General features: G+C 54.1%; 1 protein-coding gene across 9 annotated transcripts in view; it reads left to right on the top strand.

Annotated features, from left to right (window-relative positions):
• The window catches only part of IQSEC1 (IQ motif and Sec7 domain ArfGEF 1), a 359,058-nt gene that overhangs the window by 278,465 nt on the left and 54,194 nt on the right, over positions 1-26,399 (top strand). Inside the window, exon 1 of one of the 9 annotated variants that reach the window (XM_012785204.3) lies at positions 9,804-10,119. The exons of the other annotated variants lie outside the window; for them this stretch is intronic. Within the exon in view, the coding sequence (XP_012640658.1) occupies positions 10,055-10,119 (65 nt within the window). The 5' untranslated portion in view covers positions 9,804-10,054. Of the gene's footprint in view, positions 1-9,803; positions 10,120-26,399 lie in introns of those variants that run through there. 9 annotated transcript variants of the gene reach the window in all.

Here is a 26,399-nt window from a genome sequence, read left to right as displayed (position 1 = left end):
ATGCTAACTGGGAAATTCAAATCCCTTCTTCTAAATCCCAGCCAGAACGATGTCGCCAGGACCATCCTGGCAGGCAGCAGGGCCCCGGCCTGGAGAAGTGCCTGGAATTCTTGGACAGTCTGGGTCATGAGGCTGTTGGAGCCTGTGTCTGGAGTGCCACAGCAGCTGGGCTGGGAGAATTCTCTTGCTTCATTACAGCCTATTTTTAGAGGGCATTTCTGACTGGGGTGGAAGTTTTCTGCTGCCCCCACTCCCTCAACTGGTCTTTTTCAGTCCTGTCCCTTCTCAACTTCTTGCCCCCTCAACAAAGACAGATGCCAGATGTGGCCATAGTCTTTGAGCAGTGCAGCCCAGTGGTCTTCTCCTTCCAGAACACTATGTATACTTTTATCCATCTTTTTTATTATAGGCTTCCTAGTGAGTATGAGTGAAGAGGTATCTCATTATGCTTTTGACTTACATTTCCCTAATGATTAGTGATGTTGAGAGCATCTTATTGGATTTGTATGTCTTCTCTGGAGAAATGTCTGCTCACATACCTTGCCTATTTTTAATTTGGGTTATTTGCCTTTTTATTGCAAGAGTTCTTTATATAGTATGGCTACTAGACCTTTATCAGATATATGGTTTGCAAATATTTCCTCCTATTCTGTGTCTTTATTTATTTATTTATTTTGTTAGAGCAGGGTTTATTTATTTATTTATTTATTTATTTATATTTTAGCAAATTATGGGGGTACAAGTGTTAAGGTTACGTATATTGCCCATGCCCCCCACCCCTCGAGTCAGAGCTTCAAGCGTGTCCATCCCTCAAACATTGCACATCTTACTTGTTGGGTTTGTATATACCCATCCCCTCCGCCCCCCTCCCACCCGCCTGACACCCAATAAATGTTATTCCTATATGTCCACTTAGGTGTTGATCCGTTAATACCAATTTGCTGGTGAGTACATGTGGTGCTCGTTTCTCCATTCTTGAGATACTTCACTTAGTAGAATGGGTTCCAGCTCTATCCAGGAATATACAAGAGGTGCTATATCACCACTGTTTCTTAAAGCTGAGTAGTACTCCATGATATACATATACCACATTTTATCAATCCACTCATGAATTGAATGGGCACTTGGTTTGTTTCTACAGCTTTGCAATTGTGAATTGTGCTCCTATAAACATTCGAGTGGGCTGGGCGAGGTGGCTCACGCCTGTAATCCTAGCTCTCTGGGAGGCCGAGGCAGGCGGATCATTCGAGCTCAGGAGTTCGAAACCAACCTGAGCAAGAGCGAGACCCCATCTCTACTATAAATAGAAAGAAATTAATTGGCCAACTAATATATATAGAAAAAATTAGCCGGGCATGGTGGCGCATGCCTGTAGTCCCAGCTACTCAGGAGGCTGAGGCAGGAGGATCGCTTGAGCCCAGGAGTTGGAGGTTGCTGTGAGCTAGGCTGACGCCACGGCACTCACTCTAGCCTGGGCAACAAAGTGAGACTCTGTCTCAAAAACAAAACAAAACAAAAAAAAACATTCGAGTGAATGTGTCTTTTTCATAAAGTGACTTTTGATCTTTTCGATAGATGCCCTGTAGTGGAATTGCTGGATCAAATGGTAGATCTACTTGTACTGCTTTGAGGTATCTCCATATTGCTTTCCACAGAGATTGAACTAGTTTGCAGTCTCACCAGCAGTGTAGAAGTGTTCCTATCTCTCCACACCCACACCAGCATTTATTGTTTGGGGACATATTGATAAAGGCCATTCTCACTGGAGTTAAGTGATATCTCATTGCAGTTTTTTGATTTGCATTTCCCTGATGATTAGAGATATTGAGCATTTTTTCATGTTTGTTGGCCTTTATTCTGTCTTCTTTTGAAAAATTTCTGTTCATGTCCTTTGCCCACTTTTTGATAGGGTTGTTTGATTTTTTCTGGCTGATTTTCCTGAGTTCTAGATTCTAGTTATCAGCCCTTTATCAGATATGTAGCTTACGAAAATTTTCTCCCATTCTGTGGGTTGTGTGTTTGCTCTCTTGACAGTTTATTTGGCTGTGCAGAAGATTTTTAATTTGATCAGGTCCCATTATTTATTTTTGTTGCTGCTGTGATTGCCTTTGGGGTCTTCTTCATAAATTCTTTGCCTAGGCCAATGTCTAGAAGAGTATTTCCAACGTATTCCTCTAGAATTCTAACAGTTTCAAGTCTATTACCCAGCATGAGTTGATTTTTGTGAGAGGTGAAAGATGTGGGTACTGTTTGAGTCTTCTGCATGTGGCTATCCAGTTTTCACAGCACTATTTATTGAATAAGGATTCTTTCCCCCAGTGTATGTTTTTGTCTGCTTTGTCGAAGATTAGTTGGCTAAATGAGGATGGTTTTATATCTGGGTTCTCGGTTCTGTTCCACTGGTCAGTGTCCCTGTTCTCGTGCCAGTCCAAAGCTCTTTTGATTATTATAGCCTTGTAGTATAGTTTGAAATCTGATAAATTGATACCTCCTATTTTGTTTTTATTGCTTAGGATTGATTTTGTTACATGGGGTCTTCTCTGGTTCCATATGAAGCATAAAACTATTTTTTCTATATCTGTGAAAAATGTTGATGGTATTTTGATAGGGATTGCATTGACTCTGTAGGTCACTTTGGGTAGTATAGACATTTTAACAATATTGATTCTGCCTACCCATGAGCATGGTATGTTCTTCCATCTGTTTATGTCCTCTGCTATTTCCTTCTTCAGTGTTTCATAGTTCTCCCTGTAGAAGTCTTTTACCTCCTTAGTTAAATATATTGCTAGGTACTTTATTTTCTTTGTTGCTATTTTGAAAGGAATTGAGTCTTTGATTTGGTTCTCACTTGTACTGTTGTTGGCGTATATGAATGCCTCTGTTTTATGTGTATTTATTTTGTATTCTGAGACGTTACCAAATTCATTTATCAATTCAAGGAGTCTCTTGGTTGAATCCTTGGGGTTTTCTAGGTATAATATCATGTCGTAAGCAAAGAGTGAGAGTTTGATCTCTTCTGCTCCCATTTGGACACCCTTAATTCCGCTCTCTTGTCTGATTGCTGTAGCCAGGACTTCCAGCACTATGTTGAATAGGTCTTGTTCCAGTTCTAAGTGGAAATGCTTTCAATTTTTCCCCATTCAGTATGATATTGGCTGTGGGTTTGTCATATATGGCTGGTATCATTTTTAGGTAAGCCCCATCTGTGCCTATTTTGTCGAGCATTCTTATCATAAAAGGGTGTTGAATTTTGTCAAAATCTTTTTCTGTGTCTATTGAGAGGATCATATGGTCTTTGTTTTTGCTTCTGTTTATATGGTGAATTACATGTATAGATTTGCATATGTTGAACCATCCCTGCATCCCTGGAATGAAGCCCACTTGGTTGTGATAGATTATTTTCTTGACAAGCACCTGGATTCGATTGGCTAGGATTTTGTTGAGAATTTTTGCATCTATATTCATCAGGAATATTGGTCTGTAGTTTTCTTTTTTTGTTGTATCCTTTTCTGGTTTTGGTATCAGGGTTATGTTCACTTCATAAAATGTGTTGGGGAGAATTCCATCTTTCTCAATATTGTGGAATAATTTCTGCAGGAAAGGCACCAGTTCTTCCTTGTAGGTGTGGTAAAATTTGAGTGTGAAACTATCTGGTCCAGGACTTTTCTTTTTAGGAAGGTTTTTTATTGCTGTTTCAATTTCAGTAGTTGATATTGGTCTGTTCAGGAATTCTATTTCTTCCTGGTTGAGCCTAGGGAGGCTGTGTGTTTCTAAGAAATTGTCCATTTCCTCCACATTTTCCAGTTTGTGTGCATAGAGGTTTTTTTAGCATTCATGAATTATATCTTGTATCTCTGTGACATCTGTTGTAATTTCTCCCTTATTGTTCCTGATGGAGCTTATTAGAGATTTCTTTTTTGCTTTTTGTTAGTCTAGCCAAAGTTGTGTCAATTTTGTTTATATTTTCAAGGAACCAACTTTTTGTTTTGTTTATCTTCTGTATGGTTTCCCTGTTGTCAGTTTCATTTAGTTCTGATTTGATCTTAATGATTTCACTTCTTCTGCTAGATTTGGGATTGGTCTGTTCTTCTTTTTCTAGCTCTTAGAGACAATTCATTAGGTTGTTTATTTGTGATCTCTTAGACTTTTGGATATAGGTATTTATGGAAATAAACTTTCCTCGCAGGACTGCTTTAGCTGTGTCCCACAGGTTTTGATAACTTTTGTCACCTTTGTCATTTAGTTCAAAGAATCTTTTGATTTCCATCTTGATTTCCTCGTTTATGAAGTGGTCATTCAGCAGAAGGTTGTTTAGTTTCCATGACTTTGTGTAGAAATGAGAATTCCTGTTAGGGTTGATTTCTACTTTTATTCCATTGTGATCTGAAAAGATACATGGTATAATTTCTATTTTTTAAAATTGTTTGAGACATGCTTTGTGTCCTAGGATATGATCAATCTTAGAGAATGACCCATGAGCTGATAAGAACAACGTATATTCAGTGGTGTGGGAGTAGAATGTCCTATAAATGTCAGTCAGGCCCATTTGTTCTAGAGTTCCACTTAAGTGCATTATTTCTTTGTTGATTTTTTGTGAGGAGGATCTGTCCTGTGCTGTCAGTGGGATGTTAAAGTCTCTGACTATTATGGTGTTGTTGTTTATCCATTTGTTTAGGTCAAGTAGAGTTTGATTTTGAATCTGGGTATACCAAGGTTGGGTGCATATATATTTAGGATTGTTATATCTTCTTGTTGAACTGTACCTTTCACCATTATATAGTGACTTTCTTTGTCTTTTATTACTTTTGTTGATTTAAAAACTAAGTTATCTGTAATCAGCACCGCCACACCAGCTTTCCTTTGACTTCTGTTTGCTTGAAATATCGTTCTCCATCACTTTACCTTTAGTCTATATGCATCCTTGCAGGTTAGATGTGTTTCCTGAAGGCAGCAGATACTTGGCTTGTGTTTTTTTATCCATTCAGCCAGCCTATGTCTCTTGAGTGGGGAGTTCAAGCCATTCACATTTATTGAGATAACTGATAGGTGGGGCAGATTTCTGTTCATTATGTTGGGTTGAATTTTGTTGCTTTGTTTTATCTCTTGAGCCATTGTGGTTTCTGGGCTTTGATCTTTAGCTTTTGAGTAGATTTACATTCGTGAGTGTTTATTGTGCTGATCCATGGGTAACACTGTTTTGAGTACTTCTTGAAGGGCTGGTCTTGTCTTGGTGAATTCCCTCAGTCTTTGCTTATCTGAGAATGTCTTGATTTCTCCTTCATATACAAAACTTAGTTTTGCAGGGAATAAGATTCTAGGCTGGGCATTGTTTTGTTTCAGAAGAGTGAGAATGGGGCCCCAGTCTCTCCTTGCTTGTAAAGTTTCAGTAGAGAAGTCTGTCGTTATTCGGATTAGCTTTCCTTTGTATGTAACTCTCTTCTTTCGCCTTACAGCTCGTAGATTGGCCTCTTTAGTAGATTGGCCTCTTTAGTTGATATGCTGACTGCATGTCATGACGTCTTCCTGTTCGCATTGAATCTCCCATGGGTTCTCTGAGTTTCTTGAACTTGTATATTGAGATTTTTAGCAAGGCTTGGGAAATTTTCCTCTATTATATCTTCAAATAGCTTATCCAACCCTTCAGTGTTTTCTTCTTCCCCTTTGGGTAACCCTATGACCCTCACATTAGGTTTCTTCACATAATCCCACCTATCTCAGAGGCTTTCCTCTTTTCTCTTGTTTCTGTGCTCTATATCTGTGACTGATTTATGTAATTGGAAGGTGTTATCTTCAATCTCTGAGATTCTTTCTTCCGTTTGATCTACCCTGTTCTTGAGGCTTTCCACTGTATTTTGTAATTCTCCGAATTGATTGTTCATTTCCAGGAGTTTTGTTAGACTTTTTTCATTGTTTCAATTTCTTTAGTGAATTTTTGTTCCAGGTCTTGGAGTCTTTTTGCGTTTTCTTTGTGTTGATTATCCAGTTTTTCTTGCTACTTGTTGGATTTTCTTACAATCCATGCTGGAAATTCTTCTTCTGTCATTTTAGTGGTCTGGTTTTTGATGGTGTCCATTTCTACAGGGCTGGTGTATCTCTTAGGGGATGTGCTTTCTGTTTGAGTTTTCATATTTCCAGAGTTCCTTTGCTGATTTCTGCCCATCTGGATCAGTTGTTTCTTCTTTCCTCTAGGTGTTCATTTGGGTAATGACACACCCTGTTTAATCTCTGAGCCAGCAGGTGGTGTTTGTGGGTGAGATTCAATCACACCCTGTATGATGAGTCAGTAGGTGCTATGAAAAGGGTGTGCAGGATGTCCTCCCTGTCAGTGGGTGGCACTTGCTCAGAGGAGCAGGCTACACTGTTGTTTTTGTGTCCTGTAACCCGCTCTTGTTCCTCTGGAGAGGCACTCTAGTGCCTCAGGTGGTTGGCAGGGCTCTGGGACTTACACTTGCGTCCTTATTCTACCCCTCAGTGAGGGCTGGTCTGGGAGTGAGTCTGGGTGGAACTGGGTTGGTTAAGCCTGTCCTCAGGCACCACAAATGATTTTCTGTTCTCTGCTTCTGGGAAAAGCTGTCAGGGAGGGGCGCTCACTGGTGGTGGCCATCTCTGGCCTGGTGGTGTCTGCAGGTCTCTCCACCCACTGGGTAGCCCACCACCAGTCTGAGATGCAAGGGAGGGGAGAGTTAACCAAGCCACCTACCCTTGCTGCTGGTCTCCAGGCTACTTGGGAAGTCTCTGCTTCCAGTTTTCCTCCGCAACCTTACCCCGTGGAGTCTCCCGTGGTCTCAGGTACCCCTCCTTCTGACCCTCCTCTTATGTATGCCCGTCTGCTTGCTTCTTTCTTCTAATTTCTTCTAGAATCTGTCTTTTATGCAGAGACACTGTGTCTGGTGGTGTTTCTCGTCCGCCATCTTGCTCTGCCCCTCTTTATTTTCAATGTAGCAAACATGGCAAGCCGAGAAGAGGAATGTGGAGGTGGGCTGTGTGGGGGTGCATTGGATTCCTGCTCAGGAAACCCTAGTGCTCTAAACTGGGTGTAGGTACTGCCTTTCTGTTGCCGGGCCAGCCCAACTCGCTTCTGTCCCTGACCCCCTCCAAATGAAAGATTCAAAAGTGCGTAAGAGGATGCACCAGTATTAGTGGCTTCCTGCGGCTTCCTGACTCCTGCAGACCTGCCAGCTGCCTTGCCCTCCAGGAGATGGACTTGCAGGTAGGCAGCCCCAGACAAGTGGGGTTTGGATTGTATCTTTATGGGCTTGCTATCTCCCAGCCACATCTGGGCATTCCATAAGCCTGGCTGCATGGAGCCAAGGACAGAAAATTAACAAGTAAACATACAAGCAAAGAACAGCAAGCCAGGAGAGCTCTCACAGTAGGGAAGCCTGGGAGAGGGCAGGACAGGCCTGTCTTGAGTCAACTGGATTAAGCTAAGCCTCAGTTTACTCATTGGTAAAATGGAACCAGGAGTAAGTCGACCAAGTTCACAATGTTGCCTTGAAGACCAAATATTGGTAAAGAGCTCTAAAACGCTAATTCATGATACATTACACCTGCCATGGGTGCCTGAAAGGTCTCTGAGTGGGAGGAAGGCAAAGAGAGTGGGAAAAGGAACTTTCCATCAGATCTTTCCCCAAAAGCCCCCAAAAGGACGGCCCCAGCCTCAGGATGGGACCCATTCTTTTTTCCAGAATCACATGTTGTGGTCTGAGAAGCAAAAGTCAAGATAGGTGGAGGTTGGCACTGTCAGCAGGGTAGGCTCCAGTTGGGTGGTTTGGCGCTTTGTATTTGTGTCCCCACCTTTGGGGTGGGAGACGTGGCTACTGGAAGGCTCCGGTGTTGGAGGAGGCACGCAGAGTGGGCTTCGCGCGCTGGGACTGGGAGGCAGCAGTCTGGGACTCCAATGGCCATGCTCATCCCAGGGGCTCCGCTCGGCCCCGCCCCTGCGCGCTGCGCCCCTAGGCCCCGCCCCCGAGCTCCCTCCTCCCTCTAACCCAGACTGCGCAGCCCCGCCCCCGAGCCTCCCGGCCCCCTATGCCCCGCCCCGAGCTCCCTCCTCCCTCTGCCCCGCGACCCTGCGCAGCCCGCCCCCAGGTCCCACCTCCCTCTACCCTGTACCCTGCGCAGCCCCGCCCCCAGCTCACACCTCCCTCTACCCCGCGACCCTGCGCAGCCCGCCCCCAGCGCCCACCTCCCTCTACACCGTACCCTGCGCAGCCCGCCCCCGAGCGCCCACCTCCCTCTACCCCGCGACCCTGCGCAGCCCGCCCCCGAGCTCCCTCTTCCCTCTACCCCGCGACCCTGCGCAGCCCGCCCCCAGCGCCCACCTCCCTCTACCCCGTACCCTGCGCAGCCCGCCCCCGAGCGCCCACCTCCCTCTACCCTGCGACCCTGCGCAGCCCGCCCCCGAGCTCCCTCCTCCCTCTGCCCCGCGACCCTGCGCAGCCCGCCCCCGAGCTCCCTCCTCCCTCTACCCCATACCCTGCGCAGCCCCGCCCCCAGCTCACACCTCCCTCTACCCCGCGACCCTGCGCAGCCCGCCCCCAGCTCACACCTCCCTCTACCCCGCGACCCTGCGCAGCCCGCCCCCAGCGCCCACCTCCCTCTACCCTGTACCCTGCGCAGCCCGCCCCCGAGCGCCCACCTCCCTCTACCCCGCGACCCTGCGCAGCCCGCCCCAGCTCACACCTCCCTCTACCCCATACCCTGCGCAGCCCCGCCCCCAGCTCACACCTCCCTCTACCCCGCGACCCTGCGCAGCCCGCCCCCAGCTCACACCTCCCTCTACCCCGCGACCCTGCGCAGCCCGCCCCCAGCGCCCTCCTCCCTCTACCCCGTACCCTGCGCAGCCCGCCCCCGAGCGCCCACCTCCCTCTACCCCGCGACCCTGCGCAGCCCGCCCCCAGCGCCCACCTCCCTCTGCCCCGTACCCTGCGCAGCCCGCCCCCGAGCGCCCACCTCCCTCTACCCCGCGACCCTGCGCAGCCCGCCCCCAGCGCCCACCTCCCTCTACCCCGCGACCCTGCGCAGCCCCGCCCCCAGCGCCCTCCTCCCTCTACCCCGCGACCCTGCGCAGCCCCGCCCCCAGCGCCCTCCTCCCTCTACCCCGCGACCCTGCACAGCCCCGCCCCCAGCGCCCTCCTCCCTCTACCCCGCGACCCTGCGCAGCCCGCCCCCGAGCGCCCACCTCCCTCTACCCCGCGACCCTGCGCAGCCCGCCCCCGAGTGCCCACCTCCCTCTACCCCGCGACCCTGCGCAGCCCCGCCCCCAGCGCCCTCCTCCCTCTACCCCGCGACCCTGCGCAGCCCGCCCCCGAGCGCCCTCCTCCCTCTGCCCGGACCCTGCGCAGCCCCGCCCCCGAGCGCCCTCCTCCCTCTGCCCGGACCCTGCGCAGCCCGCCCCCGAGCCTCCCGGCCCCCTATGCCCCGCCCCCGAGCGCCCTCCTCCCTCTGCCCGGACCCTGCGCAGCCCGCCCCCGAGCCTCCCGGCCCCCTATGCCCCGCCCCCGAGCGCCCTCCTCCCTCTGCCCGGACCCTGCGCAGCCCCGCCCCCGAGCCTCCCGGCCCCCTACGCCCCGCCCCCGAGCGCCCTCCTCCCTCTGCCCGGACCCTGCGCAGCCCGCCCCCGAGCGCCCTCCTCCCTCTGCCCGGACCCTGCGCAGCCCCGCCCCCGAGCGCCCTCCTCCCTCTGCCCGGACCCTGCGCAGCCCGCCCCCGAGCGCCCTCCTCCCTCTGCCCGGACCCTGCGCAGCCCGCCCCCGAGCGCCCTCCTCCCTCTGCCCGGACCCTGCGCAGCCCGCCCCCTGCGGGCCACATTCCTGGGGCGGGAGTCGCGCTGCGCAGGGCGGACGGCGGCGCGGGGCGGGCTGGACAGTCTGGGGTCGGAGCCGGGCGCCGGCGGACTCTGGGCCGGGAGCCCCGACGTGGGCGCGTGGCGGGGGGCGGGTCTCCAGGGCCGGGCGTTGGCCCCGGGATCCGGCGGCCGCGGGCGGGAGGGCGGCGCCGGCCTGGGCCTGGGTCCCGGGCGCCGGCTCCGCGAGCCCGCGCGGCGGCCGCCATGTGGTGCCTGCACTGCAACTCGGAGAGGACGCAGTCCCTGCTGGAGCTGGAGCTTGACAGCGGGTGAGGCCGGCCGGGCGCGGCGGGGCGCGGCGGGAGGGCGGCGCGAGGCGGCCGGCCGGGCGCTGCGTTTCGCTGAGTGCGGGGTTGGAGGCGGTCGGCGTGCGAGCGTCAGGACGCGCGGGGGGCGCTGCGGGAGTGCGCGAGCGAGAGCGCGGTCCGTTAGGACGGGCGCGGTGTGAGGCAGAGCAAAGCGCCGCGGGCCGGGGCGGGGACCGGGCGGGCCGGGGCGGCGAGTTGGAGAGAGAGCTCGTCAGGACGGGAGTGGCGCGGGTGCCTGGGGTGAGGGGACCGGGGACGGGAGCGTGTGCAGAGCGGGAGTCCGCTGGGCTGCGAGTTCGCTTCGGGGTTCATGCGGGAGGGAGACGGGGTGGGACGGTATGGTGTGATGCGAGGGGCAGGAGAGCCAGGGGACGGGAGCTGGGGGCAGGGAGCGAGCCCAGCGGGGTCTGGGCTTGAGTCAGATTGCAGGCAGGCCTGCAGGCGTTTATTCCAGACCCTGGGCCTGTTCTGGGTCGATGTGTCTGGTCTGTGAGCACGAGTGTGCACCCCAAGTGAGTGTGTGCAAGGACAAAGGGTCCATCCGGGACTGTGAACGAGCAGGTGTCCCAGGTGTGCCAGTGGCTGTGGGTAAGGTACCATGTGCTTGGCAGGGCCACCTGGTAGTGAGTGCAGTGGGGCGTGTGGAGTAGAGGAGTTTGACTTATGTTCAGCTGCTGTTTGCGACTGAGTGCAGATAGGAAGGGGTCTGCTAGTGAGGTTAGGGGACGTTGTTTATGTGTGGGGTCACAAGTGTGCACCTGGTGTGGTCAGGGGTGGAGTCTGGCGTGTCAGAGGCTTTTCTGCTTGGGGCGCCTCTGGGCGGCTGTGCGAGCATCCACTGCCCGTGTTTATGGAGGGAGAGGGAGACAGTGTGTGTATGTGCTGGGCATACTGCTTCCTCTCTCCACTGGCCAGCACAGCTGCCCCCTGAGCTATCTGCAGGCCCCTCCGAGGAGCACGGGTGGGGCTTATGTCAGGCCCCCCTGAGGGAAGCCCACCTGGAGCTGTTTGATCTTTCAGTTCAGAAATTTTGTAGCTTCGGGTGTCTGACATTTGCACTGAGAACGCTCACCCAGGCCTGGGGTCTGGGCCTGAGGCACCATGTGGGGGTGTGGGGGAGGCTCTCAGGGACCACTGCTCCTTGCATCTGGGTGGAGGCCAGGCAGCTGCAGCTGTAGGACCATCTGTCTGGAATCAGTGGCAGCAGTCTGGGAATGGGGGTCACATTGTTTATATCCCACACACGCCTGCGGCCGCACGCAGTCCATCAGCTGTCCCCTCAGTATTTCCATTGCATTCTTATCCTTGTGGCACCAGCACCCTCATATTGCAGAGGAGCAAACTGAAATTGAGTGCCTGCTGTGTACCAGTCCTTGCCCTAGGCACCAGGGACATAGCCGTGAACAAAACTTGGAGTCTTTGTCCTCATGGACCCAGTGGTCCAGTGGGAAACATGGTAACCATGGGACACAAGTCAGCGCGCTCTCCTGGCTGCGTCCCGCCTTCCCCGGAGTAGAAGGGGACTGAGGGGCTTTCTGCCCCTCCAGTAGGACCTCCACAGTATCACCATCCTCTTTGGCATGTCCAGGCCACCTCTTTTGCGTATTTGTCCTGTATTCTTTCTTATTAGAAGTCCCTCCAAGAGTCTGATCTAAATCTTCCAGCTGCAGAGAAGCCCACCTGGATCCTTCTGTGGTTTGGGTTGGTGATGAGCAGCTGCTCCCCAAGTCCCAGAGCATGGCCAGGTGTCTTGGAGATTGAGAAGCCCTGGTCAGGTGCGACCCGCAGTTCACCCTTGGGCCTCAGAGCATGTGGTCCCATTTGCCCTGGAGCACCAGTCATGTGGTTCCAAAGGAAGCCTGGGGGAGGCCTGGAGAGAATCAGCCCAGTCCCTGGCCCATGAAAGCTGAATTTAGGCACTCCTTAGGCTGAGGAGCCTTCCAGGGGCAGTTTGCCCCCCAACTAGAATCCTTCCGCCTGGCCATCTCCCCCTCTCTAATCTCAGATGGAATCCAGCATGCTTCAGAAACTTCAGGAGCCCCCCAGTCTGTAACAAACCCAAGATAACCATTCCTGGTCCCAACCATGCCACTGTGCACCAACCTGCAAGCGCAGGTCTCTCTACCAGCACTTGTGGGACCTCACCTTGCAGCACTTTGATGCTTTGCTGTTCAAGCCTCTTGGCAACCCAGGAATCTGCTAACTCTTGTTTTCTAAATGGTCACACTAAGGCAGTGGATCAAGTGAGTAGGCCAGAATATCATAAAGGGAGCCTAGAGGAGAACCCAGATGTTGTGATGGAGGCTTCTGGAGGCCCTGCCAGCCCTGCCAGGGTTTTCAGGCTTTCACTTAAGGAAGTCGGACTATGAACTGGTTGTGCTAATATTTACACAGCTTCAGTTCAAAAACGTGGACAGGACTGACAGCTGCATAGTCAAGCAGTGTGACGACTAGGCAAATAGGTGTTTCTGGAAGGGATTGGACAGGGTACGCAAGACAGCAGGAACTCAGTGTGTATGTGTGTGTGTGTGTGTGTGTGTGTGTAAGGTTTTATCTGGCCGGACTGTGCAGAACATGGAATCGTGGTTTGCCAGGGCAGTCTCCGAATCCAGGGCAGCTTGGGGCATCAGGAAAGAAGGGTTTGGGGAGGCAAACAGATTTTGTTTCAAATCCCAGCTCAGTTTTTTGAGTTTATGCAAGTTTCCATGCCACTGTGAGCCTCAGTTTCACCCTACATGACAGAGAATGATAATATTGCTTCACAGAGGTTCTCTGAGGCCATGGGTGTCTGAAAGCCATGCAGGGCTATCCAGCCTCAGGCCTCTGGTCCGATGCCACATTTGTTCAAGTCAGCACTCTATTCTTCCCAACCACCAGTGACTCGCTGGATTTTCTTCCTTCCTCTTTTGTAAATTTCCTTTGCATTATGATGACGATTGGGATATCCTCCCAGTAAGCACAGAGGCAAGATGATGGCATAGGCTGGATAGGTTCGGACCCAGCTGGAGGCCTGGGGAGAGGTCTCCTGTGGGCGTGTGTGTTTGTGTGTGTATGGGGGGGGTGCTCAAAGACCATTGAATGTGATTTATCGTTGGTCCTCAAAAGCAAATCCTAATGAGTTTAGAGGCCATTAAGGCTCTTGAAGAATTAATTGTCATGGCCTTAGAGAATCTGGCTATTCCCACTGTGTGAGCCGCTGCAGAGAGAAAATTGATGGCAATTATGGTGGAAATATGGCATGGTGCCACCTGGACCTGTGACTGCTCTGGCTGCTGAGCCCTGAGCTCATGGCTTGTGCCTGATGCCTGCCTAGCACAGGACCTGGCCACATGGTAGGCACAGCCAGCCATCAGTGAATGAATGCAGGTGTGAACTGATGTATGCAGTTATTCTCTGGAGAGATATGTGTGACCCAGTGGACACCCAATCTTGTACTTTCCTGTCTTCCTTTATTCATGTGACAAACATTCACTGAGCACCTGCTCTGTGCCAGGCCCTGGGCTAGATGTAGAGGAACCGAGGTTAATGATATGGAAGTGCACATCACAGCGCACAGGCCTCGGGAGGGTCCCACAAAACCCTGACTCTGCCTCTTCCCACCTGTGTGGCTTCAGATATGTTGTTTCCCCTCTCTGAGCCGTGATTTTTCTCATCGATGAAACGGGGCCAAAAGAAACTTCTGTGTTTCTTTTGCGTGGTGACTGATGCATACAGATGCCCAACAAATGGTAGCTGTTGTCACCATCATCAGTATTACCACCTTTTCCCTTTTGTGAAATTACAGAGGCTCCTCACACTTTCTTTATTGCTGATTTTTGGGGTTGAAGACTGATTTCTAGAGCCCACATGGCTCTCTGAAATCTCTCTTCTGTGTCCTGGTTGTTCTGACTTGAATGTTTTTATGCCTTATTTGTATATGCCTGCAGCTTTCCCCTTGGTGGAAAGGCCCATTCTTTCCATTTTATTTCTCGGTTTATGGCTCCCTGATATGGTGACAGTTTAATTTGAACTTAAGGCCCCAATGTGGAGCCATAGCACAAGTCCCTTCCCCGTTTGTAAAGATGGGAAACTATGACTGCATTTGTTTTTTCCTCTTTGTTCAAAGGTCAGTGTAATAATAATAATAGCAGTGCTTGCCATTTAGTGACCTTCTGTGTGAAGTGCTTAATTCTCAAAGCAATTTATGAGTAAGGTACCCATTTTTCAGATGGGGGAAGGTTCCATGACTTGCCCAGGGTCACTGTCCCACAAAGTGAGCGCTAGGGTTAGGATTTGAATTAAGTGTACCTGGCTTCAGAGTCTATGTACTTTATAGCCAGGCTCTGCCCCTCTTGTATTAAATGTCCTTTGGCAAAATATGTCACCATTGTAAGTGGAGCCTTTTGCATCTTTTCCATGCCACAGAACAGGTGTCTGGTATCCCTTGGTATTAGGGTTTCCAGAATGTTCCCAAATGTCCCAGTGTGCAAGCTGGTTGGTGACAACTCACCGGGTTTCCTGGCATCTTGTCTCTTTCCCCGCAGACTGAGAGCTGAGCCCCGGATTCGCCAGCAGCGTTCTGGCACAGCGTCCTTCAGGCCCCAGCACTCGCAGCATTTTGAGGGTAGCATGCTTAAATCCTGTGCACAGCCCCAGGCAACACTCTTCTTGAAATGGGGTCTTGAAGACAAAAGCTGACTGTCCCCTGACTTAGTGAGGACCAGTGTGAACCTGGTGGGCTTTTGCATAGGGAGGGAACCTGAGGCTAGGGCCTTTGACATCATTAGAGGACATACGTGCATGTCAGCGCTGAACTTGATCCCACGGGAGGGCAGAGGGATCATTAATAAACTGGAATATTTGGAAGAGTCCCCAACTGGGAGGAGGAGTTCTCATTCACTCAAACGGGAAAGGTTTTGCCGAAATCCCCTGTTGCCCAGGCCAGGTCGGAGTCTGTCTGCCAACACGCATACTTTGTCCCTGATGTCTGTTTAAAAGACAGAAGCAAATGGTGTTTGCTTTTCTATTTCTGGCTGGGAGGCTAGATGGTAAGATCATTAAATGCACTAATACATGTAAGACTTTTAAAACAGTGCTTTACAGTAGTATAGTAACCACTCAATAGATGTTACTTCTTATGATTGTTATTTATTCTGGTTATTCCTAAGGTTTGAAGGGTCTCCCCTCCTGAGAGAGGAGACCTTCCAGAAAGGCCTGGCCAGAGTTGGCCCTGATTGGTTGTTGGCCTTCCCCCACCTGAGAGCCCTGGCATCTGTCAGAGAGCTCTGGCCACCCATCTCATCACATCCCCTCTCTGGGCCTCAGTTTCCACATCCATGAAAAGAGAGGTGAGCTTTTGACCCTTTAGTCCTCTGCAGAGGGAAGGTGTTTAGCTCAGTGGTTAGGGAGGCAACTTCTGTAGCTAGACTACCTGTATCTCTAACCCTTACCCCAGCTCTGCTCCTCACTTCCTCTGTGACCTTGGGCATGTTCATTAGCCTATCTGTGCCTCAATCTCACCATTTGTAAGATGTGGATGACAGTAGGAGCTCGTGGAGTTGTTGTAAGGATTATATGAATTAATCCACATAAAGTGCTAAAACAGCACATAGTAAACACCTGATAAATGGTAGCCTTTAGCTGTTATTTTAGACCTGAGAAATTCGACTGCAGGACTGTACTGCATTACTTATTTGGGGAGACGTGTTCGTAGAGGGGTATGGATCATTTTTGGCCACAGACAAGGCCCGGGTTGAAAGAGAGAGGGAGGCAGAGAGATGGTGGTGATGGGGGCAGTTAAAGGGCCCAGGGCTATTCGGGGCGTGACAGATGGCAGACTCGGTGGGAAGTGACTAAGCACATAGACTTTAGTATGTGCTTGTAGCCTGCTGTCCAAACAGCTCTCTAAGAAGTGGATGGTTAAGAGTATTAAGGAAATCGCTTTGCCTGTGTATTGGAAAAATTGCAAAGTAAGATGGCTTGCAATTTGGTTAGAACAAAGATTTCTTAGACAGGATGGGCAAGTGGCTTGTGCTGTGTTTGGGGAGAGACCTCCCAAGGACTGGGGACACTTCGTGGTTGGGGGCATCGAAGCTGATGCCCCCACAGCCCAGTGTCACTTGGGGCAGACCTGGGGTACCTCTGGAGTTCTCAGCTGGCCTGTGCTGAGCTTCTGAGGCTTTGGGCACCTCTGGCTCCCTGGTCTTACCTGGGATTGCTTCTGATGCCTAAGGCCAAGAGCTCTAGAGCCTGGTCCTGGGTCCCTAGTTTACTGCTCTGCCCTCTCCAGCCTGTGTATCTGAAAGGAAGACGGCAGGAGGGAGGCAGCTTGCTGTAAAGGACAGAGCTGGAGAAACTTGGTGTGGATCCCGGCTCTTCCCCTTTGTGGATGTGCGGTCAGGGCAAAGTGGTCACCTCTGTGAGCTGCTGCGTCCTTATCTGTTGAATGGGGACAGTGGAGGGAGAGACAGCGTGGGTAGGACATGTGACAGGTGTCCAGTACGTGGTGGCAGGATGGGGGAGGAGGGTTCAGCTGGGTTTGGGCAAAGCCCCAGCTGTTTCTGGTGGTCTGAAGTTGGCGCACGATTGAGACTGGGGCTGGAAAGGACTACAGAATAACAGTGGTCATCACTGGCATTTGGGTGGCCTTGGGCTATACACATACCGATCTGATCACAGCCTCCCAAGAGCCCGGTGAAATAGCTGGCATCATTCTTGTTTTACAGATGAAGAAACTGAGGCTAGAAAATGAAAATAACATGTTCAAGCTTTACAGAATGGGGACTTGGTTTTCTGGGTAATGTGTAGGCCCCCTGTCCCCCTCCCTGACATTGCTGAGGGGCTTGGGCTTGTTAGAATGTAGGATGAGGCAGAGGCAGGGAGGAGCAAAAGAGGGCGAGAGAGGGAAGAGGGAGAGGAGGGACACAAACCTGCAGGACCCCCGCTAGGCCGGATCCCTGTATGGCCACTATGGATGAGCACAGAGGGGCACTGCCATTTTGCACAGGGGACGGAGGATCCCTGGAAATTCTGCCCAGTGGCCTTGAATCTTAACATGTTTACCAGCCCCAGGAAGTCAGCTGGGTCTAAGAACTACCCTCCAGATTCCCTGACAGTATTGGGACGACCCTTCCCTCCAGGGGATGGGCGAGAAGGGGCTCGAATAGGCCAGGCACAGAGCAGTTGTTCAGTAAATGCCAGCTGCTCCTGTGGGCCCTGCTGTTGGTACTGACTGCAGTTGTTATTGTTACTGCTGTTGTTATTCCCTGTGCAGGCCCAGGGTGCAGTAGTCCTATGGGGTGGGGGTGGGTCGGGAAGGAAGTGTTTGGGGAAGCGGCTCTTTCCTCTGCTGCTAGGGGAGGGGAGGTGTGGCCACCAAACCTGAATTCTCTCCTCCTTCTGGGCCTCTGATTTCTCAGAGCTGTAATTTAAATGTTCAAGGTTTGGAGTTTTTGTTTTATTTATTTTCACTTAGTAAAGATAACCCAAGATAATTGGCCTTGATATGGATAGCAGAGTCTTAGCATTATTTTTAACTTTTTATTATAGAAAATTTCCAACATATACAAAAGTAGAGAGAAAGGTCTACAATTTTTATTGCCCTTGGATTATTTAAGAAGCAGATCCCAGGTAATTTGTTGATTTTAAATGAAGGACCTGTTTCGTGGTCAGCCTCATTTCTGGCCGTGGAGGTATCATGTCCGGGGGGGAGGGGGGGCCCTGGGGCATGGCCACAGCATGCCCTGAACAGCCTTTGGCTGTGTTGGCCCAACTCAAGAACTCTAAGCTTGGGCCAGGTTCCCAGGCATCACTTGGTGCCCAAGTGATGCCTGACCTGCTTGGGAGGCCCTGTGTCTGGAAGTGACCAGGGGAGGCCAGGCCTGTGACTGCCTGTCAGGGCCTCCCTGAGTTGGGGTACAAGGACTTGCTTCTCCTCCATCACCCCAACACCGCTTAATGATGGGGCCACAAAAATGGGCTCTTAGCTCTCCCATCTGGTCGAGGTCCCCTGGGCAGGACTGTGGCCCTGACTGTTGCCCTTGGTTTCCCCTTACCAGATGGGAGAGTTGGGCTGTGGCACCTGCACCTACCCAAGGTGTGTTGGCCCCTTACCTTGCTTAGCACCTGGGCTGCCTTTCAGCATAGGGATCCCCAGGCCTCTGCCCAGCCCTCTTCCTTCCCTCCTTCTCATGGTCTTTTCCATTCTGGGGCTTCTGATCTGGCTCCAGCCCAGGCCCTGACATCCCACAGCCAAGTCAGTAACTCTCCCTGGGGCCCCGTGGGCGCCTGCAACCCAGCGAGTTCCAGAGGACACACATTATCCCCTCCCCGCGCCTGCCTCTTCACGCTTTCATCCGATGCACTCAGGCTCGCTCAGCGTGCTGGTCATTCTCGGCCCCTCCCTTCATCTGTGCCTGTCCTGGCCAGCTGGGCTTAGGGCTGGGCCAACCCTCAGTGCCAGGTTTGGAGCCTGGCACATGGTAGGTGCTAAACAAATTTTAGTTATCCTTATTATGGATACATTATGGATAATATATCCCTATTGTGGGTGTATTATTACTATCCCACCTTCTGACACAGTGCTTGGCACATAGAGGGCCCTCAAGCAAGTTTAGTTAAAAACAAACAAACGTGGCACCCCAGTGCTGCCCCTGAACACAGCGTGGCCACATTCCGGTCACTCACCCCTCGCTGTCCCCAGGTGTGGGCTCTGATGTGGAGTCAGGTGATCTGACACTTACCTCGGAGGGAAGGGTGCTCCTTTGGGCCTCTTCCCACGCGGGCCTGCGCACCAGCCTCTAGCCCCACTGTCTCCCTGGCACCCACATGATGCGGGACGTAGTAATACATTGTGATAATGACAGCAGCTGCCTGAGCACGCGCTGGGTGACAGGCCCCAGGCTGAGGATTAGTGTGTGTGTGTTACCATGTAGCCCTCACAGCAGCTCTGAGGTGGACATGACCCCCGTTTTGTGGTTGAGAAACGGGCACAGAGAGGCCAAGTCACTTGCCAAGGCCACACAGCTTCTGCCTGCTGAGTATCAGGCAGTCTCCAGGCAGGGCCTCTGTGTGCCAGTGTTGCAGTTGCAGGTTGAGAGGGACAGCATTTCCGAGCTTGAGCCTTCATTTGTTCCCTAAACCCTTTCTGTGCCCCTGCTCGTGCTGGGTGCCACAGGCAGAGGGGCTAGTCGGGTGAATGCCATGGGCATGGTGTCTGCTGTGCCTCGGGTCTGGGCAGTGGTTGTGCAGGGCCCTGCCAGGGCAGGGGGAGTTCAGTGAGTAGACAGGCCAGGTGGGAAGCAGGTCTGGCCATTGGCTCAGTGCCACAGCCACCCTCATCCCTCCTCACCTCTGTGCGAATCATGTGGCCTTGGAAAAGTTACATCACCGCTCTGCCTCAGTTTCTTCTTCCGCAAAATGGGAAGATGGTATAGCACCTATATCAATACCAAGGGCGCACCTGAATGCAGGGTGATTATCCTGTGTCAAGGCAGGTTCATTGACTGTAACAACCAGACCACTTCCGTGGGACGTTGATAGCAGGGAGCCTGTGTGTATGTCTGGGCAGGGCGTGTGCGGCCAGTCTCTGTGCCTTCCGTTCAGTTTCTCTGTGCGTCTAAAAGAGGCTGACATTGTCCTGGGCTCTAGAGGGCCACACCCCCGACACCGGCTGGCCGGGTGGGCCATGAGGCAGGCCTGACTGTGCAGTGAGCGTCTGTCTGCCCATACTCTGTCCAGAGCCAGCCTCCCTAGCCTGTGCCTCCCGCCTGGCCCTCCCACGGCGTCCCTGGGGGCTGGCCCAGCTCTGCCTGCTGGAGCCTACCACATAGAACTGCTTTATTTAAGTCCATTTTACATGTGTGGAAATAACTAGAGGCCTCTGTATTTAATTTGGCTCAGCCGGGAAGATTTTTGGCTGTGTGTGTGTGTGTGTGTGTGTTCTGAAGTCTTTCCGAGTAAACCCAGGGTTTGGAAGCTTCTGGTCATCTTTATGCAGTCAGAACCAATGAGAACCACCCCACAAGGGTCTGGCAGAGGGCAGGCTGTAGGAAATGGTTAACGAAGAAAATAAGGAAGGAAGGGGAAGAAGGTGAGGGCATCCAGATGAGACCATGGCAAGGGAAGCAGTCTCGCAAACTTTGCGTCTCAAGACCAGGTGAGCCGTGAGCAGAGTGGAAGGAAGCAGGCCTTTGGCAGCGTAAAGCTTCGTACAGATACACCGGAGACGCGCCCGGTTTCCTGAGCAGGGGGCTCACTCGGTGCTGGGCCAGGGAACACCTCTCCTGAGCTCCCTCCTGGCCTGGACAGGCCCAGCAAAGACTCGCAGTCGAGCCCTTCGCCAGTCGGGGGCACAGAGCCGAAACGGCCCCACGTGGGGTTGACAGTCGGCAAAGCGTGTCTTCACTTGGTGCTTGTGTGCCCATTGGGGAAGTGGGGCAAGAGCAGTACCCATTGTAAAGATGAGACAGCGGAAGCCCAGAGAGGTGAGGTCACTTGCCCCGGGTCACTCAGCCTGGGAGCGAGGCAGCTGCAGAGAGACCTGATCTCCCAGTCTGCACCCAGAGCTTCCCCCAGGCTCCCCGTGGCTGCTTCTGGAGCCGCTGGGCACCGCTCCAAAGGCAGACTGGCATCCTCAGAGCTGGGCAGAGGAGCTGCTGAGGGTGGGCAGAGCTTGGGTTTAAACCCCAGGACATCCCCAGGAGTCCAGTTTGGGAGTCAACACCAGGCGTCAGATGGCTTCTTAAATTATATCTTAACCCTACGAAACTTAGGAATGAGGGCGTCTGGTGAATTGGGGCTTGGTGGCTGTGATGACCGTAGGGTTGTAGACTGTGGTCCATGTGATGATGTGGCCTTGGTAGAGTCACACGCTCAGGGGAGGCAGAGTCGACGGCCTTGGTGTTCCCCCCAGCTGTGCAGAGCTGTGGGAATTCTTGGACCTGGCCTCTCCGGTGTTCTGAATCAGACTTCTTGGGAATGACTGATCCCGAGCTGCAGATCTCACTTCTGTTCTTTGAGGTGGGCCCTGAATTCTGGTCCTTTGCAAGCGTCACAGTAAATGTGGATGTCCTCAATGGGCAGGAAGGTGATGTAGGAGAGGGACAGGGCAGGTGCAGGATGCCGGCAGGGAGTGGCGGGGGCTGCGGCAGCGGCAGCGGCAGAGCACATGCTGTCTGATGGATGCGGCTGCCACCTAGGTCTGTGTGACTCGTCTAGCAGGAGTACAGATGACCCAGTGTGGCCAGGCCTTCAATTCTTCCTCTCCCCACCTCCCTTTAAAGAGAAATCAGAAACCTGGATTTTCATATAAAATCTTTAGATGTTGAAATGTCAGTGATTCATTCCAGTTTTTTTTAAAAAAAAAAAACAACACTGGGGCACACAGAGCATGCTGTGTGGACCACGTAGGGCTAGGGGCTGCCAATCTGTGTTCGAGACCTTGTGAGCCCCTCACACGGAGCCTCTCTGTCTTCTGGAGGGCTCTGTGCAGTCCAAGACCTCCTTGTGGGGAGTGGGGGGGCGAGCGCGGGGCCTCCTGCCAGCCCCCGCCCCCGGGGCGAGGCCCAGGGCCCTGGGCGGATAGGCTTCGTCCTGGTCTTGGCCCTGGCCCAGATGGCACGAGGATGTATAAAGGGCTTTTCACGGCCTGTCTCCGGAAAGGCTCTCCGTCCTGAGTCCAGCTACGAGGTTGGCATTAGGGAGCTGACTGTCCTCTTGTTTTAGTCCTGTTGCCCTGGCTTGGTACTCTAATCCCCGGCATGTGGGCTGAGATCCTTGGGCAGGTCAGAGCCCTCTGTGGCTCTGACAGTGATGCCCACCATCAGCAGCACCTTGCCAGGCAGAGAGGCCCTGGCTGGGCCCGATTGCAGGGCCCCCACCCGGAGCCTCACGGCAGCCGGTGCCAGCTGGCTCCCGGCCCGAGTGAGAGCGCGCTTGCCAGCCCACGGCGTGAGTCTGCTCCTGCTTCCTGTCTGGGCCTCACAGTGCCTGCCCCGCCCAGCTGGCCTCCCAGGATAGCGGGAGGTGGGCACAGGGCAGAGTGGCACATGGGAAGCTGAGGCCAGGGCATCTCTGAGGGGTGCTGCTGCATTCGGCCCCTGTTCCGTTGTGACTTGAGGCCTGGGCAATGTTCTGAGTGCAGTGAGCACACGTCTGTACGTGGGAGAAACTCCCTGGAGGCTGCAGTCCCTTAGCGTTTCCACACCCGGCTGCAGAGCAAAGGAGGGCGGGTGGACGCAGGTCCGGAGCATAGGCTTCTCAGGCTGTGCTGTGTGCCAGCGTCATGACCGTGTCAGTCTGTCTCCAGGCCTTGCTCCCACCTAGGAGAGAGCTAGCCCTGCCGTCAGCTTCTGCAGTGGTACGCCCTTGGTACAAGGGAGCGTTTCTGCCCGCTCTGTGGCTTTGGTCTCCACCACCTATTGGGTGTCCTGCCCTGACATCTGTGTCTCTGCTTCCCAGGGTGTGCAGGTCCCTGGGTCCCCAGTAGCATCTTCCATGCGCTCAGCAAATGCCGACCCTGCTCGAGCTGTGGGCACAGGCCTGCGTAGGCGCTCGGACTTTCTCCTGGAGAGAGACGACTTGCAGATGAGAGCGCACGGGAAAGGCGCCGCCGGCGCCGAGCCGCGTCCTCCTGTCCTCCGCTGTGAGGAACCAGGAGCTGACGTGCGGACAGCAGGGCGGTGGGGCATGGCATCTGTCGGCCCAGACTCCCTTTTCTTCCCTCCTGCCAGGGGTGGCCTCTGTCCTCCGTGTCTGCCGCACTGCTGAGGGCTGTGGCAGGGTCAGCCCGAGATGCCCTGCACCACCACCCCCATGCCACGGGCTGCCCCCGCCCCGGGCTTTGTGCCACGCTGACTCGTAGCTAGGACGCTGGGGCTCTTTCCCGTGGGAGCCCCCAGAGCTGTAAAGGGAGAGGACATGTCTGATTCCGGGGTTTCAGCGCTGCCCTTTGACCCTTCTGCATCTCCTGGAACCCAAATTCTAAATCTCCAAAGCCCACTCAGGTCCTCTGGGCTCTTTGAATGGGAGTGACTCACAAATCGCAGCAGGAGGACCGCGGTCTTTATGTTTGGGAGTGAGGCTGGAGCTGCCGCCTCCCTGGGGCCAGAAAGCGACCTTTGAAAATGTGTCGTCATGGACAGGACGAGGGTGAGGGCCTGGCTGCGCGGCCCTGGGTTCACAGGATGTGGAGACGTTTCTTTCTCCCCTCTGGGCACACACTGATGAGATAAGCCCTGTCTGAGGAGGGGTGCTGCCAAGATCCCTCCTGAAACAGTCCCCAGCCAGGCTCCGCACCAGCCACTGGCAGGGCTGGCCCGCGCTGGCTCGCGTCCCCGCTGCGAAGTGTGAAGTGGCGCTGGGTGGCAGCGGCGCACAGTGGCGTCGGGGTAAGCCGCGTGCTGGACACTAGCCCGGAGTCTGTCACTCAGGGCGTGCGCATCAGGGTGGTGAGTGCCTGGCAGAGCTGTGCAGAGGGTTGAGGACCAGAGGACGGGCATGAGCCGGCTGCCACCGCCATGCCTCCAGCCAGCCTGGGGCACCCCGAAAAACTGCATCTCTGGACATGCTCGAGTGGCCTGAGGAGACCCCTCCGTGCTAGCTGCTCCCCACATCTCCGCAGCCCCGCTGCCCATCTCGCCAGCAGCTGATGAGTGGGGACATGCTGAATGTTGGTTCAGTACGCAGTGCTCTAAAAATAGCCTCTCGCTTTGAAAAGTTCATTGTTCAGAATCGTGTACTTTTCTATGTACATAACAGCCACTTCTGAAGGTCTCTGTGCCAGGTAATTAAAGATGGGGCTGCAGCCTGTGAGGTGGAGCCGGAAGGCCTTATCTGGGCCTCAGCAGGGCAGGGGTTGGCAAGGCAGGTCTCCACAGGGTCCTCCCCCACCCCCGAGGCCATGGGCAGTCAGCAGAGGCCGGAGCCAGCCACAGTGGCCCCATGCAGGCGGGGGTGGGCTGCTCCGGGGAGTTCCAGGCCATTCCAGGTGTGGGGACCATCCAAGAGGTCTGTCTGCAGGTCGTGGAGGCCAGGAGGCGTGAAGATGGAGTGGGCTGTGGGCTCCCTGCCTGCAGCCAGGCGCGGGGAGGAATGAGTCTCCATGTCTTCGTGGTTTGCCCAATTCAGACCTCAGGGTCCTGAAACTGGCCCTGCCTGTGCCTCAGCTTAGGGGGGGGTCGGGGGTCAGTTTCCCTGAGCAGCCGGCTGACCTCCCTCCCTCCCCCAGCGAGCCCAGCCGTGTCCAGAGCCCCTTCCTCCTGGTGGCTCTGCCCAGGGCCCCTCTTCTCCTGTCACTGTTCACATGGACTCAGGTCTCTTCCAGTTTCAAAACCACATGCCCCCCTGGAGCCCCAACCGCCCTCGGCCACACCCCCGTGTGCTCGCCCTTTTCAGCCACATTCCTCCAAAGCCATCTTCAGTCCCTGCTCCCTCTCGACCTGTCATAGCCCAGCTCCTGCTGCCACTGCACTGTCAGCTGGTGCCCGCTCTGGCCCAGGGCCCACTCCCATACACCGTCCATCCACATGGGGGCAGCGCAGCCCTCAGAGTCTGGCATTTTAAAAAAGCCTTCCCTGGCACGGTGTGTGTACCTCCTGCCTGCCAGGGGAGACATCCTGCGGGAGCCAGACGCAACGTGCCCATGAACAGGAGTGTGATGGCAGTAGCTAAGTGCGTAGAGAGGGATGAGACAGCTGGGGTGGGGTGCTGTTTTCAAAGAGGAAGGTCAGGGAAGTCCCCCTGACACTCAGGTGACCTTGAGGTCTCTACCTCAAGGATGTGAGGGAGGGAGCCAAGTGGACATTGGGGGAAGAGCACGCTAGGCAGAGGGAGCAGCATGTGCAAAGGTCCTGGGGTCAGAGCACTCAGAAGTGTAGAGGAAAAGCCAGGAGGCCAGTGGGGCTGGGGTGGGGTGGCCAGGGGTGGGTAGCAGGAGGAATGGCTGGGTCCTGCGGGGTCTTCTGGGTCACTGTGAGGACTTGGGCTGTATGTCCCACTGAGCGAGAGGAGGGATGTGGCCAGAGTTGTGTTTTGATAGGACCCCAGTGGCTGTGGGGAGCGAGGGGCAGGGTGGTGCCGAGGCTGGGAGAGCTGCCGGAGAGGCTGTGGTGGCAGCACACCGCGAGGCGAGGCCGCACGCTGACTGTGGGGAAGGTAGAGCAGCCCGGTTTGCTGACGTACGGGAAGTAGGGGTGAGAAAGACAGTTGCCAGGGACGACGCTCAGCGAGCAGCTGCAAGGACGGACGGAGCTGCTGTCCGTGGAGGAGGCTGCTGGAGCCGGCCCGCTGGGGAGCGCAGCCCCAGGCCCGCGGCCGGGACATGCCCTAGGCGTCAGAGGGGAGCGCCTGGCAGCGGGGCGCTCGCTACTTAGGTTCCTTCGCAGTTACTAGACGCCCTCATCAGTGCCACCTGGGGAGCTGTGTGAGTGTGGACGCCTTCCTGACCCCCCCACCCCACCAAGCCCTGTAGGGTGACTTCTAGATTGTCCAGAAAGATGACAACCTCCAGCGCTTTGGACACAGTGCACCTGGCCAACCAGCCAGAAGTCACGCCGGATGTTTAGGTGGATGTCACGTCATGTGGCTGCCTTGCATGGACTCCAGCTCTAAATCTTTCCATGCGTGGGCTGCAGCCTCCCTGTCCCTTCACCCCTACTGCTCTGCCCTGGTCTGTCCTGTCACCTCACCTCAGGCCTAGAGGTGAAGACAGGCCCCAACCTGGCACAGAGCCACCCTGGTCCTAGCAAGACTGCCCCTTCCTTCTTCTGGGTGCCCAGCCTTGGTTGATGCGGCCTGGGTGGCAGAGAGCCCTGGGAGGCTGCTTGTGAGGTTGGGGATGAGCTGTCCCTGCCCAGTCTAGACCCCTTTCTGGAAATCAGAACCCTGAAGGCAGAGTGTGGGAAGGCACGAGGCCTGGAGGCGTGAGGGGCATACGCATTTCAGGAGGCTGTTCTCCCCCGGCCTGTGCAGACTGCCAGGAGTCTGGCCTGAGGCTCCGGGCATGGACATCTCAAGATGGCCTGCTTCCTCCAGCATGGGCCCCGCTCTGGCTTCACCACGCGACGGGGTGAGGCTGGCCACACGCAGCCAGGCTCACTGTCTCACGATCAGGCACAGCCCCAGGACGCCCAGGCTCCACCCAGCCCTGCCCCTGGCCAACTGCATGCTTTTCCTCCCACAGCCAGGCAGCAGAGCCGGGCAGAGGGCTGAGTCCCAGCCCACGGCGCCCTGCGGGCGACTGGCATCCGCGGGAGGACAGTGGT

Source organism: Microcebus murinus, chromosome 21 (genome assembly GCF_040939455.1).
Source record: "Microcebus murinus isolate Inina chromosome 21, M.murinus_Inina_mat1.0, whole genome shotgun sequence".
In the NCBI taxonomy this organism is placed as follows: Eukaryota; Metazoa; Chordata; class Mammalia; order Primates; family Cheirogaleidae; genus Microcebus; species Microcebus murinus.
Note: the sequence above shows the minus strand (reverse complement) of the source record. Positions and strands in the feature narration are given on the sequence as shown.